The 16,001-nt window shown below is 34.2% G+C and overlaps 2 protein-coding genes across 2 annotated transcripts; one reads left to right on the top strand and one right to left on the bottom strand.

The window, feature by feature from the left end:
- Window positions 1-2,016: 2,016 nt before the first annotated feature.
- LOC107875754 (cysteine proteinase inhibitor A) lies at window positions 2,017-6,037 on the top strand. Its single transcript, XM_016722583.2, has 2 exons — window positions 2,017-2,275; window positions 5,667-6,037. Exons 1-2 carry the CDS (start codon window positions 2,174-2,176, stop codon window positions 5,853-5,855), a joined length of 291 nt encoding a protein of 96 aa, XP_016578069.1. The 5' UTR covers window positions 2,017-2,173; the 3' UTR covers window positions 5,856-6,037.
- Window positions 6,038-7,398: 1,361 nt separating this feature from the next.
- On the bottom strand, window positions 7,399-15,569 carry LOC107875745 (4-diphosphocytidyl-2-C-methyl-D-erythritol kinase, chloroplastic/chromoplastic). Its single transcript, XM_016722571.2, has 11 exons — window positions 14,988-15,569; window positions 13,630-13,725; window positions 13,457-13,525; window positions 12,868-12,972; window positions 12,721-12,777; window positions 12,425-12,625; window positions 10,848-10,940; window positions 10,660-10,759; window positions 9,746-9,845; window positions 9,132-9,217; window positions 7,399-7,924 (listed from the first exon to the last, which is right to left on the bottom strand). The coding sequence occupies exons 1-11, from the start codon at window positions 15,198-15,200 to the stop codon at window positions 7,818-7,820; spliced, it is 1,227 nt and encodes a 408-aa protein (XP_016578057.1). The 5' UTR covers window positions 15,201-15,569; the 3' UTR covers window positions 7,399-7,817.
- Window positions 15,570-16,001: the final 432 nt, after the last annotated feature.

The following is a 16,001-nucleotide window of genomic DNA, read 5'->3' as shown; positions in this document are numbered from 1 at the left end:
GCTATTTTTTCTTTATTATATTTTTCTTCATTAATATTACTCACTAAACAATTTTCATTTTCACCAATAAACCCCTATTCACATCATTAAAAGAACACCACCGCAAGTCTTCTCCCTTCATTTTTTATCACTATTTTTGAACCTTCAAAAAACACAAATTAACACTCTTAACGTCCTTCCATTAGCAATCAATGAATTTGGCCGGCGAACCTCGCCGCATATTCTACTATCAAAACACATGTTAGCGATTACATTTTTCTTCGTCCTCCTCTCCTCTGTCTCATCACCTTTAAACCAACCTCAAAAGCTTCAACACCTCTATTTTCCAACATTCAACAAAATTCGATGATTAATATTCACCTTCAAAGTTTTTGCGCACCATATTTACATTCAATATCACCGTCAAACTTACCACCATCCAATTTTAATGTTCAGCACCAAAATCATGATGTCATCATTGATTTCACCATCTTTAATTTGATCCAATATCAATTCTGAAAAGATAAATACATAATTTAAAACTGCAAAAAAAAAAAAAACTAAACATGCAACAAATAGAAAGAATCAAAATTAAATGAAATCTAAAAGAAAAAACTAGAAAAGTGAGGGTGAATTGAAATCATTTTTGCGATTCAGTGGAAAGATAAATAATCTCCTTTCCTTTCAGTGAAAAATAGTCGCTAATAAGTGAAAAAAAATTAATATAACTATTAAAGCTTTAAGATAAATTGCTAGCCAGCGGGAAAAAAAAGGTTGGTTGAAAAAGAAGATCTAGAAGGGAAGAGGGGGGGAGGGGGGATTGTGTTAAAATATTTTTAAAAATAAAAATGAAAATGCTACTTGTAATTATTTTTTTAAATATCACTTTGTGTTGCTAATTTTCAAAAAATATCAAGATGAGACATTTCAACATTAATTTAGATGTTTAAAATAAATATCATTTACTTAATGTGTTAAAGTGCAAAATAATATTAAGTTAAAGTGTTTGTCGGTATGTTTAACCTTCAATTAATCTTTAAAAAAAATGCATTAACCAAACACAATATGGAGTATTATTGAGTGCTAACTTTAATAAAACGCGCACCATTAGATTCTTTCGTTGATTGTGACTGATGATTCTTCCGCGCCCCATTGAATTTGACCATTTCAAAATAGTTGGATCCTATTTTCAAAACTATTTATTTTAATTTATTTTTTATGATGAAATTTAAAAAGTATTATTATATTTTTTAATATTATTTTTATCATTAAATGACTGAATAAAGTATAAATATTTAAATTTATATTTTAAAGATTAATTTAATAAAATAAATCTCTAATAAATATTTTTTAAAGAGAGTGTCGAGTCAACAAAGTCAATTATTTAAAAATAGAGAAAGTAAAACATTTTAAAATTAAACGCACTCCTCCGTCCAATATTACTTATGCACAACATTAAAAATAAAAATTTAACAATACTTATTCAATTTGAAAATTAATAAATTATTTATCTATTTCTATTTATTTTATCTTTGTTACTTACTTCATTCTCTTTTATTCGTCACTAATTTTCTAATTGTATTTCTACTTTTATTTTATTTTTTTACTTATAAAAAAAAGACAACTTTTTTTTCTATTTTACTCTTAACATTAATTATTTTTTTTCAAATTAATTTCAAAACACAATGAAATATTATTTAATAAAGATACTTCACTAAAATAACTATATTATTAATTATTTTTTAATAGATATATCAAATTAAAATGTGATAAGTAAAAGCTAATGGATGGAGTATTAAATATTTTTCTATCATATGCAAATCTCAAGGTATTAAAATTTACTCCCTCCTGAATTATTTTGACTTGGCACAAAATTTAAAAAAATAAAGAAGATTTTTAAATTTTGTGGTCTTAAATTAAAATTGTGTCAAATGTATCAAAATATTCTTTAATTATGGTCCTAATCATGGCATTTAGAAAGTTAAAACTAAAGTATTAATGAAAAAAAAGGGTTAATTTTTTTTAAATGAATTAAAAAAAAAAGTATATCATTCTTTTTTAAACGGAGGACTATTATATTTTAAAAGATAATATATTAAAATTAGTCTACCCCTATAAATTTAGCATAAATTCTCCCGTTTCCTTTAATATTTGTCAAAATCCATTTACAAACACACAAAAAAATTCTTGAAGAATGGCAACTTGTGGAGGAATTCGTGAGGCTGGTGGATCCGAAAACAGCCTTGAGGTCAATGATCTTGCTCGTTTTGCGGTTGATGAACACAATAAGAAACAGGTTCTTTTTCCTTAATTCAAAATAAATACATCAAGATTTGATGATGATGAGTTGACCAATTGAGTTGACCATATTTCATAATTTTCCAAGTGGAGGTTGCCGGTAAGGATAGAAGGCTAGTGTGAGTGTGTGGGAGAGATAGTAAGTAGTCGAGTTAGCAATCCTAGGACTGTGTACATAAGTATCTTTGATTTGTGAGTGTATGTTTTACTACATGGGTGTCCTATTCCTTATTTCTTAGTTCTTATTTTTTTTATTTCGTATTGCCTAATTCCTATTGCTTCAATTCCTGTTTTATCATTTTTTACTCCTTATTCCTTATTTGTGTTATGTCATCCATCCCTTGTTTAGTATTCTTTATCTTGAGCCGGGATCTATCAAAAACAGCCTCTTTACTTCTTCGGAGATAGCGGTATGGAGTGCGTATATCTTATCCTCCCAAAACTCACTTTGTGGGAATACACTGGGTTTATTGTTGTTGTTGTTGTTAAATGTATCAAAATATCATTTAATCTGATAGATTCCTTTTTCCTTAATTGAAATAAATACATCATGATTTGATGATGATGAGTTGAGCATGCTTTTGATATTTTTTCACCTTTGTCCATTTTATTAAGTTTGTAACTCCAATTTCTATGTGGGTGTAGCCTAGTGGTTAATGAGATGGGTTGAGAATCATGGGGTTTTGGGTTAAAATTCCAGCAGAGATAAAAATATTTGGAGATTTATATTTTCATCTATAGTAATCTTTGCCGGACAGGGTTACCTGTTACTTGTTGGTTGCTGGGGAAGGGGCAAGATATTCCGTGGATTTAATCGTGTTCGAAAAAGTATACTATTGTCATGTTTTAAAAAATGGAATTGTTAAATGTTGGGTTCATAGTGTATGAATAAAGTGTGAATGGAAAAAATGGAGGAAGAAAGGAGATACCAATTTAGAAGGTATACTCCCAAATTGGAAAGTCCACTAATTCTCCCACATTGGTGGGAGAAGGAAACTTTGTAGTGTTTATATTAATGAACACTTACTCCACATGATAAGTGTGGCAAAAAAATAGAAATGCCTTGTGCCGTCGTCGTCGCTCGACTCGGATTCGGATTTGGCAAATGATCAATTGATAAGATCTATCTTTTTGGACAAATTTTATTTGATGAACCGAATTTACAAAATAGTAAAACGCAGCAATGTTTTTTGATTCTCCATTTATACATGCATGCAATTTTTTGAAACAGTGCAGTGCTGAAACTGAACTGATGCATTGTTTCTGCAAACAGATGCACTGTTCTGATGAACAGATGCACTGTTCCAGTGAGTAGATGCACTGTTCCAGTGAATAGATGCACCATTCCAGTGAACTGATGCACTGTTTCAGCAAACTGATGCAATGTTTCGATGAAATGACACAATGTTTCACACGAACTGGTATGTATTGTTTCAGCAAAATGATGCACTGTTTTAAGTAAACAGACATGCATTTTTAGAAAAGTCACACACCTTTAAATTGAACCAATGCCACCTTTCTGAAGAGGCATCTTGTGGCTATATAAACCTGGTTTAATCCACAGGTTTTGAGATAGAAATTTTCAGATTACACAACTCTTCTTGTCTTCAAAATACTCTTTGTGATCAATCAAACTATTAAGTGCGTTCGAAGAATCCGACTATTTGAGGTACAGCTATAGTCGAATTGAAGGTCATTTTATCCTGGGAGGAAAAATTTCACAACCTCGGGTACAGTGAGAGGAATTATTTCCTTAAGGAAACTCTGTGAATTCGGACGACTTGGCCTTATTCATTTTTGTTTCATCTATTTTTCTGAAAAATAAAATACACCTCTTGAAAAGGTCATTTTGATCTTGTGTTGAGGGTATTTGATATACTTCATTGTGTTCTTGTTTATAAACTTGAACTAGTTGAAGTTGTTGTTCTGCTATACAGATTCTGCATACCCGAATATATTGTGGAAATAATATTAAATACAAAAGATCATTCAAGCTATTAACCAATCCACAGTTCTGTTAGTTTCAGAATAGGTGAACTCAAAAGGGGCATCATTAGCCACTGCTTGATCTATCTAAAAAAAATACACGTGTAAATTGTACATTAGTATATAATATGTTTTGAAAATGATGGAAAGTGACATCTCTCTTGAATAGGAAGGAAATCCTCTGGGGTTGTTTGGCGTGCATGATGAGATAAGCAAAGACATTCCATGGGATTATTTCACCTTCTATATGGGATAGTAATCCCACCAGTTTAGTACAAGTGGTGAAATAAAAAAGTCCTGGAATTAGCTAATACTTCAAAGCAATCATGAGATAAAGCTAATCCTAAGTTTTATCCCTAGATTATTATCCTTATACCACTTCGTACCAAACAACCACTTAGGGATTGTTTGGTTGGAGGGGTTGAATGAGTTATCTTGATTTAGAATTTGGGATTAAATTTATCCACTGTTAGTTGATTAGCTAAAATCAGTTTTAAAATCAGGACTATATGGGATAAGTTATCCAGGTTATACTTCTGGTTATAATCCCAGGAATTATATCCCAGCTTCAAACCAAATGGCCTTTTGAAGTTCCCACAATCCCAGATATAAACTCAGGTACAAGCTGAATTGTGATAATATATAAAACTTGTTTTTGAACTGTTTAAAGCTACTAAGCTATGAGTTGAGGTTAACAAAGTTACTACTTACTGGATACAATTCAAGGATAAATCACTGGATTCCTAATTATGTGGCACTGTCTGTATTTTTGGGAGCTAATTTAACTTCTCTACCTCCACAAGGTGGGGTTAGGGTTTGCGTACACTTCATCCTCCGGATCCCTCTTGTGGGATTTTCACTAGATTTTTTGTTGTTGTGGTCTTAAAACTTTACTTATTACCTAACAAAAGGAAAAGAATAACTCTAATGATCTAAACCTTTGAGCCAAGAAGATTTGAATGAGACTTTTATCTATTTGAACCTTAAATGTTGAATTGTTTTTTATAGTATGGGACAAGAGTAGTTTATAAGTTGATAAACTAATCGAGATAAGCTTGTGCAACTGTTTCAACTTCTTATTTAGTTTACGCCCTTGAAATGGGCGCTTTTCGTTAGGATGTGGTAGTTTAGATAGGTGCTCTTTTGAGACTCGAGAGGGGAGAAGAACTGCATTCATCCAAACAGAAATAACGAAACAAATATTTTTGTCTTTCTCGAGTCAAGGATTTATGTTTTTGACAAATTTAGTAAGCCTGAAATGTGACAGTTTGATAGCGTGTGTCTATCTGATTAAGCGTGTATAATGGACAGCCTTTTATCTTCTTTGCATTCCGTTATGACTTAGATTTGCTTCAGCACTCATGGTCCACTGTTCTTGCTTTTTGAACAATAATGCATGTCAGAATGCTCTTTTGGAGTTCGGAAAGGTTGTCAATGTGAAGGAACAAGTGGTTGCTGGAACCATGTACTATATAACACTGGAGGCGACTGAAGGTGATAAGAAGAAAGCATACGAAGCCAAGGTCTGGGTGAAGCCATGGCAGAACTTCAAGCAAGTTGAAGACTTCAAGCTTATTGGGGATGTTGCTTAGCAAGTGCCAAATGATGTATGCCTCTTATGTATGTGAAAATAAAGCTAACATATTTAGCTTGTTAGTATTTGAATATCGTGAAGTAAGTTCGTAACTTATCACGGCTCTAAATTGTAGGAAACTATAACTTTACAATGTTCCATATTCGTACAATGTTGATCCTCGGGAGGATAGTTCTATTACTGCTTTTCTGTTCCTAATATATCTGAGAAGCATAAGCAGTTGCCATTCCTTTTTTGTGGGTGTAGGTGGCAGGTTAGGGGCTAGCATAAAAATAGTTATAATGGCATTCATGTCCCAACCAGACATACCATTCTGTGTCAAGGCTGTTTAATTGCCTCGGTGTTGCATACTCCAACATTTTCTTTCTGAATGAACTTCCGTGTTGGATGGATCTACCATAGTTTGAGCTGGATGGATCTAAATTTTTGTATTCTTTATGGTGACAAGAATCACGTAGATGTACTTGTTTGGTTCTTCTCTTCACATTGCAGGTTTCAGACATTCTGTCAGCAAACTACAGAATGCTATCACGGTAGCATTCTCAGTTTTTATTTGGCTATATGAAATGTTTACTCTTCCACCTTCGCATTGTCCACGAGCATGATGCATAGGGTGGGGAATAATAAATAACTCATAGTATAACTAAAGGCCTTTCCTGTTGTGATTGTAGCAGCATATTGTGATAGTTGATTTGGCAGTGCCGTAATTGTTTTCTAGTCATCTTTATGGATTTCTTGAATTGATGAACAGCAAACGGAGACATATAAATCTTGCCAACTATCTTTCTCTTCATGCCAGCAACTTTCTTATGACACAAGTGGATAATGTTCATTCCCATTGACTATTACATGTTTCTTTAGATGCACTGTGTATATTTTGAATGTGTCGCGTGTGACTTGTATACATTTTCTTTTTAACTTTTACCGTAGCTTAGATAGAGCTAGGCAAAGGACAATCAGTTGAACATCCTTAGTCAGAAATTACTACTGTGATTATTGTACCAGTATTAGCATTGCGGAATAATTTAATAAAGAGATAGATTGGTGAACTATTGGATTTGGTTGTGCACGAGGCCTTACTTAACACTTCTATTCCATGGAACACATGCAACCTCTAGCTCATAGATTAACTCTACTCACAAAAGCTTAGGTTATAAGAAAATTGTTGATCATTTTTTATCAAGCTTGGCGACAGGCTATGGGGTGTTAAACTGCATCTGGCTTTGCGTTGATACGATTCATATACAAAAATAGTGTACGTGTACATCTTTTAGAAGTAATACCACTTCAATAATATTTATTATGAATGTCAATTTTAATTGCTACTTTACGGAATGATTAATTAATTATACTCCAAAAGATAAATTATTTGTAATAAAAGTGAGTTATTTTAAGTAAATCTCATTTACATGTCGACTGCCGTTCACAGCTACCAACAACGATTGGGTGTATATGAATTCTCATTGGCATTGTTTCTCCATTTAAGATTAACTCATTTCATTATCATACCAAATAAAAAATAAAAACGTCAACAATATAAGTAATAATAATAATAAGGTTTTCTATATAATTGTCATAAATTTATGATGAGATCTAAATACACTTAGAAAAGCGATGCTGCATTTCACATTTTCTTTTCAAAAAACAAAATAAAAAGGAGGGAAAGTTGATTCATGTTGGGCGAGTTGACCTATAACCTCATAGTTTAACCAATCTTGAATCAAATCATTTCAGCCAAGTAAGCTTTGAACAAGTAGGATCAGAATATGTTTATCGATTTGACCTACCCGCCCATTTGCCACTTCTACGAACCATCTAGCAAGCATATAGAGACTCAATTTTTTTTGCTTCTTCAATAGCGCATCGAAAGTGGATGGGTGAGATTATAGGAATTATTGGCATTACATCTACAACTTGCAAAAAATTATGCTATTGCTTCAATTTACAGGCTCTTCTGAGCCTAAGACTCGTCAAAAGTTGTGGAGAACTCAGGCTGATCACCAATATTGCTAGCCGAAACAGGTTCCACATACCACTCATTGGCTGGTCGAGTGATGAAACTAGCTTCTGCAAAAACAATTGGGTGGTAAATACTTATCAACAAGCCAAAACAACAACAGTGAAATCTTGAGCCGAGGATCTATCAGTACCAACCTCTCTACCCCCACAAAGGGAGAGGTAAGGTTTGTGTACATCCCATCCACCCCAGACCCCACATATAGGATCATCACACTGGGTATGTTGTTGTTAAGCCGAAGCAAGAATCTTTCATCGGAATACTTCTTTCCTATAGCGTAATTTTGGTAAGGTCGTAGCAAAAACAGTGAAATCTTGGCTGAGGGTCTACTGGATACAACCTTTCTACCATACAAAGGTACGGGTAAGGTTTGAGTTCAACCCCACCTGGGGAACATTATATGTTTTACATAAAAAGGTTAGCCTTAAGCTCCCGCAATTTGCGGGAGTCCACTTAATGATATTCCCTTGAGGGCATTAAATGATCTTCATCAAGATTGGACTAAAAAGGAGTTTGAACCTGAACAACCATAGTTGGAAAAACGGACCCTATGGACTCTCTTCGGATTCTCAAATGGCAATAGGAAGAAATGGAATCTCTAGCTAAGGATATGCAGAGTATGGTTGAAATCGTGTAGGGTGATGTAAACAGTTAAAAACTATTGTTTTGTTTGGTTTCAACTTTCAAATGGCATACCGCCTTTAATAATTTGGGTAAAGGGTCAAAAACACCCCTCTACTTCCATTTGTTAATCAATTCTTCGTTATACTACCGGGATAAATTTACCCCCGCCATCAACAAAATTACCCCTCAAATTGAGGAACCTCCAAATTCACTCAAAATACCCAATTTCAATTAAATTAGCAACTACCGCCTTTAACCCGACCTAACCCACCTAATTAATTAACTTAACCCATCCAAAATAACACCCTCCTCCTCCACCCTCAGCCTCTACCATGTCTTATTCATTTCTTCTCATTTTCTCTTAATCTTATTGTATCAACTCAGAAACTCTAAATTCCACCCTAGTTCACCCTATCCTACTTAAGAGCTTATCCTAATCTTTTCTCTTTGTGAATAACTGAGAAAACCCAAGGGCATGCTGGAGCACGGTTTGAACTCGATGGATAATGTGTGCTGTGCCTCTACCCTTCTCCTATCCTACTTTAGAGTTAATCAGAATGAGTTAGAATACTATAATGTAAACTAACTAGAAGCAGATTGTATAATCATGTACTCGTGTTTTTTGTCATTTACCTGACATGAAGACATCCTTGTATTCTTCGTCGTCATAGACAAATTGTGGTGGATCTGGAGAGCCAACCCCTACTATTGTGCTTCCACTGCATTTCAATTTTGGAATTAGTAAGAGTCTCAAAGTAAAGACAAAGTGCAGGATCAAGACGTAGTTACTTTCTATCCTGTCAGAGACAGCAAAGGAGCAAACTTTCAAGAATGAATATCATTTCCACTCAATCGCACATCACTCATAAGTTTTAACCATTCAACCTAACTGTTGAGTTCAGTGGTTGAAAAAGTTTCATAATAAAGATCCAGCATACGGATCTCATGGAAGCCCCTTGTGCTCGCCATGATGATAAAATCTACAACCATGGCTTAATCTTTCTATTGGAGCTAGAAATGGTTGGTGTACTTGTTGGTTCATGGACCATAATGATGAATACAAGCAACAACTCTGATGATGCCATAACACCACCAATTTCAGTTTCTCCTATTGCCCAACATGCCTAATCCACATTGACTCACCCATCTACTTGAAAAGCTTTTATATACGAGCTAAACAGGTTAGAACTATGACAATCTAGAAAAGAGAAAGCAAGAATATAAACCAGAGTAAGGCAAAAGCATACCTTCCAGACATGAAGACTGCATCATATTGTCCTCGGCCTGCAGCAATCACTCGCTGTTTTAACCTTTTAAGAGACGGAAGAACTTCAAAGGCAGGAGGTTCTGCAAGAAATATTATCAATGTCAAATGGTGTAATCCTGAGAAGAAAGATCTTCAAATTGCAAGATCCACTCTGCTGATTTCCAGATAGGTGCATATTTAAGTACTACATTCGACCAATTATACTTCCCAAGTCACACAAGAGCAATCTACTTCATGTGTAGCAGTCTGGTTTTTGAATCTATTCTACCTTGCCAGATGAAACAATTACTTGCTGCGACAGAAGAGGGCATGGAAACACTAAAGAGTAAAGACTAATCATCAATTTACTTCTCCAGCACAACATACAACTGAAACTGGCAACTGAAAAGAGGAATCCTAGAAAAAGATATGAAATACGTTTCAAAAGTGTGTTTGAAAGTAATATATCATTATAAAGAGTAAAATTTGCAGATTCACGTTGCATGATTGCAATCAATCAAGTGAAGTTCTCATTTTCACACACCAAATAAGGAGAGAAGCTCTAGTAGATAAAGAAAGATTAGTCTTTTACTCAGTGAAACCAGGGGAATGAAGAAAGTGCGCCTTCAAATTTGCATTTCTGAATTACTGATCAGCACAAAGACTATGCATGTGGAAGGAAATTGGAATTGACGTTTGCATTTATTCATTAGCATAGCCAGCCTACATGCTTGAACTGGACTAAGCAACTACAATAATGGTCCGCTTTAAGAAAGTTTTACTATTCTTTGAGCAATGTCACTAGGAAAGTTACTTTAATGCACATGAATTTAGAAATGCGCGCACCCACACACACAAAAAAGATTATCCATGTGTTTTGAACAAATGTTAGGGTGCCTAATCTTCATATCGTACCTAAATCATTGACACACACATCTTGAGATATTCCAGTAGTTGAGATTTTCTCCAGCAAGCTCAAGGGATCAACCTTACTAGACAGATCCAACTGAAAACGCTGTCAAACCAAATTTCTCTTAAGACTTTGATAACCAAAAATGGTATATTTCATCCTACACTTGTTCCTTAAATTCATGTTGTATCACCTTGTAAACTTCAGCAGTAGAGCATGCCTGTTGAGGCTTTATGAGAACCATTGGAATGTCAAATGGTATGGATGATGGGATATCTTGAACAACCTGAACAAAACAAATGCAGATTTCCATAATTTGAATTTATAAGCAACAAGATCAAAAGTAATAACTTCTAGCAATTTAAAATTCATTTCTCATGCATTGACCACTGCTTCAACTCACATGTAAATATGGAATGATGGAAGGTCACGACAAGAAAGCTGAAGATAGAACGTCATTCCAAAAAAGTTTGAGGCTTCTTTCCTCATCATCATTTTGCAAAATTTCAATTTTTCCATCCAAAGCAGAATCTCAGGCCATTAACTGTCAAATCTACAACCTATTGAGACACTACCACACTACAATTAACAGTAATTATGTAACAGAAGTTGATATCTCCTTTCCGCATGCCAAATTTTTAAATTTTGAGAAGCACGGGATGATTTGACCCTACTTGTCTGAATAAACTACACTTGTACCTCTCGCCTATCAATAATAAACAAGCTTAGGCGGTGTTTGGATTGGGTTTTTTTAAGTAGATTATAAGCTAAAAGCCATAAGTTGGAAGTAACCAACTTAAGCTTTTAGCTTAATTTTGTACAAGGCTCAAAAGAAAGTGCTTAAAAACACTTTTTGTCTTTCCCAAACACCTCCTCCACCCCCACCCCCACCCCCCTCTTTCCCAAGAAAAAAAAAAGCTTAAAAGCCAAAGGCACTTAAAAATAAGTCAATCCAAACACCCTCTTACTAAGTGTAAATTCTACTTGTCATGTGAAAGGATGGAGTTCCAAAAGAAATTACAAGAATCTCTTGCTAATTGCAAAATATGGGATCTGTCTAAAGTTTTCATGCAATACATCTACTCCCTGAATTACATTCCTTCTGTAAATCATCAGACATTATACTTCTCATGTGAAAGGAAGGAGTTGAAAAAGGTGCCGGGTTTGATATTATACATTTAACTTGCGACATTAAAGTGTGGATGCAACCAAAGTTGCAAGTGAACCAAGTTGCTACTCACAACAACATTGCCCAGTGTAGACCCAAAAAGTGGGGTCTGGGGAGGGGAGGTAGAGTGTACCAAACCTTACCCCTACCTTGTTTCTGATAGACCTCGGTTCAAGGGGGAAAAAATCAAAAGCAGTACCAAACAAGAAGTAACGGAAGTACAAGAACAACATATAACAATAAAACAACAAATAGTAACAGAACAGAAACAAGAACAAAACAATATAATAATCAAGGTACAAGGATCAACAAACAATCGAGGTACAAGAAACAAGTTCGTAGTCACATTTCATAAAATTTCTTAGTCAATGATAATGAATTTTAAATCTTGCTAACCATCGAGGCTAGTAAGAGTCAGATGACTTTCCACCCCACTTCTTTTTCTTCCCCTCCTTTTGGGGTATGGTTAAAGCTTTCCACCCAACTGATCAGAGACTGATTAACAGCACTAGAGACCCAAAGAGATGCAAGGAAAACCACAAATCTCATACAAAACGCCAAGGTATGTGACATTTGGAAGTAAGTGCCAGGCAAAAGCATACCTCACCCCTACCCGTACAATAGGCTGCTCCATGAGAGAAGAAGAAAGGAATATCCGAACCAATTTCACCAGACCACTCTTGGAGATCCTTTTCAGAGGCAACACAACCACTGAATTGATTTGCTGCCCACAGAGCTGTTGCAGCATTACTGCTCCCACCACCAAGACCAGCTCCAGTAGGCACCTTCTTATCAAGATGAATCTGGCCAGATAAATAGGTAATGAAGTCAAACTTGTTGCAATATATCAAAAAGCTATTCCAAACTGATTAATTTGCTAACAATTTAAAGATTTTACCCAAAAGTGATTGTCTGTTCCAGTTTTTTTCCTATAAAGATTGAGGGCCTTTATAATCTGCAAAGAGAGTGGCAAAAGTAAGAATCTAACAATCAGATCATTCAAATTGAAAAGTATGAGGATAACCGTATTAGCTTCTTCCTTTACCAGATTTCTCTCATCGAGTGGAACTCCAGCAACGTTAGTAGATAAACGATCCTTTGACTTTGATGGTGACAGAGAGAACTTTATTTTATCTCCTAGACTAATTACCTGGAGGAACAAAACGGTTAATTATTTCATAACCTATAATACACTTCATAATTCATTCTTCCATAACTTCATTAGTAAATACCACAGTAATGAGAACTTGCGATTCTTCAGATCTTGCAATATACACCCTCTGTTTCAATTTGTTTGCTTTACTTTCACTTTTTAGTTCGTTTAAAAAATAATGCATAGTTCCTTTTTTTGGCAACTCTTTAGTTCTAACTTTCCACCTGGCATGTTCAAGATCACAAGATTAAAAGACATTTTGGTACATTCTACATATCTTTAGTTTAAGACCACAAGATTCAAAAGTCTTCTTTACTTACTTTCTTAAACTCCGTGTCAAGTCAAAACCAGACAAACAAATTGAAACAGGGGGAGTAGTAATATAGCCTAATTCCAATGGGATTCTTTCAAGCATTGCCATATTCTGATTTCTCGCCAGGCAAAAAAATCTGAAGCACAAAAGAGGAAGTCGAACACTTACATGAAAGAGAGATGCCAAATCATGATACCCATCGTCCCTCTTGCCAGTAATTCTCAAGAAAACATTTATCTGCAGCACAAAAAGACAGTAGATTTGCCAAAATAAAAGAAAGAAAAAGGATAAGCTTCACAAAAGAGTTTCAATACTTAAAAAACTTAACTTAATTAACTTACCTTGCAAGGAGAAAATAGAGTTAGTCTTGTAAGCCCAGCCTCCCTATCCACTTCATCAGCCAACTTATTGAACTTCTCTTCAGGATTATAAGTTATCTAAGCAACCCCCACAAAAAAAATTCAAAAGCTCAAAACTTTTTATACAATTACAGCTCAAAAGAACAATAAAATGACAATCTATTGCACTAAAGCTCCCGCTATGAGCGGAGTCCGGGGAAGGGCCAGACCACTAGGGTCATATGCAGCCTTACCCTGTATTTCTGCAAGAGGCTTTTTCCACGACAGGAACCCTTGACCGGTCCCATGGCATCAACTTTACCAGCAGAAATAAAATTCACAAAAAAAGCCAAACCATGACGAAAAATAGAGTTATATGTTATCTAATCACCCCCACAACAAAATTCAGTCAAAGCTCAAACTTTTTACACAATTGCATCTCAAACGAACAAGAATACAATAAAATCAAATTCAAACCAGTACAGAATAAAATCATATAAAAGCCAAACTATGACCAAAATAATAGAGTTATATGTTATCTTAGCATCCCCACAACAAAATTCAGTCAAAACTCAAAATGTTTTACGCAATCACAGCTCAAAAGAACAACATGCACTAAACCTCCTGCTATGCCCTGGCCAAGGGAAAGGGCCAGACAACAAGGGTCTAATACATGCAATCTTACCCTGCATTTCCACAAGAGAGTATTTCCACGGCTTGAACCCGTGACCGGAGATCACATGGCAGCAACTTTACCAGCAGGGAATAAGATTCACAAAAAAAGCCACATTATGACAATCGACAGAGTTATATGTTATCTAAGCACCCCCACCCCCCACCCCACCAAAATTCAGTCAAAGCTCAACTTTTTCACAATTACAGCTCAAAAGAACAATAAAAAAGAAAATCAAATTCTGACCAGCATAGGATAAAATTCACAAAAAAGCCAAACTATGCTAAAAGATAAGAGAAACAAGAAAATAAAATTCAAACCAGCAGATAATAAAATTCTCACACACAAAAAAAGAAGCCAAACTATGACTAAAAATAGCCCCCACCCACCCGCCCACCCCACAACAAGAATCAGACAAAGCTCAAAACTTTTTACACAATTACAGCCCAAAAGAACAATAACAAAACAAGAAAATCAAATTCAAACCAGCAGATAATAAATTCACACACACACACAAAAAAAAAAAAAAATGACTAAAAAAGGGCAACCCCACAACAAAATTCAGTCAAAGATCAAAACTTTTTACACAATTACAGCTCAAAAAGAACCTAAGAAAATCAAATTCAAACCAGTAGAGAATAAAATTCAACAAAAAAAGGCCAAACTATGACCAAAAAAATAGTGCTACCTCTACTTGTTTTCTGCTAGTTGTTGAATCTGAAGCCTTCACAATAACAAAATTGCTTCTTCTAAACTCAAAATTCTTATGAAAATAAGATAACCCATATGGTCTATTTGACCAAGATTGAGAAAAACAGCTCTTTCTAGAAGAACCAATTTGAGGTTTTACATTACAAGAACTGTAAAGCTGGTAACTACAAAGAATATTACAAGAAGACATGGCTACCAATACAAATGTTCCACTATGCTATTTTCTGCAGAAATTTTAGTGAAAAAAAAGAAGCAGCTAAATTTGAACAATATTATTCAATTCTTCAACCCCATTTTCAAGAAATCTATTTCTTGAAAATACAATTCAAAAATTTTCAATCTTTTTTCACTTTGGTTAGAGGAACTGACCAAAGGTACATAACATAGGACAAAAAAGGATTACGGAAATGTGTTTCACAATTTTTTTCCTGGTTCTTGTCTTTATTCAATGCTCTTTTTGTATTGGATTAATAATGGAAAGTTTAGAGAAAATGAAGTTGGAGAGTATAAGTAATTTGGTTAGTCAATTCAACTACAAAGATATTTGAAAATTACACTGACAATTGGTTGTAGCGTAATTGAGTGTAATTATATCGACTGTTGTATTTGGTCAATTTTTTTATTTTATTTTTATTATTAATCTTTTACTTTTATTATTTTAAATTTTTTATTTTTATTATTCTAATATTTCTAAAAAATATATCTTTTATTTTGCATTATTTATATTTTATTTCTTTAATTTTTATTTTTTGTGATTTCATGCAATTATTCATATAATTTTTTATTTATTTATTTATTTATTTATTTATTTTATTTAGCATAATTATGTTAGTATTTTAATTTTTCCGCATCTACTTTTATATTCACTTATTATTTATGAGATGATTTATGATATTGTAGTTAACTATAACTTGCACGAGGTATCACAGTGGGGTCTGACTTCCGTCAGATTCTTGAGTCCAGCCGAGCCTCTCCGAAATTACATCACTGC

This window comes from Capsicum annuum, unplaced genomic scaffold (genome assembly GCF_002878395.1).
Source record: "Capsicum annuum cultivar UCD-10X-F1 unplaced genomic scaffold, UCD10Xv1.1 ctg1490, whole genome shotgun sequence".
NCBI lineage: Eukaryota > Viridiplantae > Streptophyta > Magnoliopsida > Solanales > Solanaceae > Capsicum > Capsicum annuum.
The sequence above is the reverse complement of the archived record's forward strand: the minus strand, read 5'-3'. Positions and strand labels throughout refer to the sequence as shown.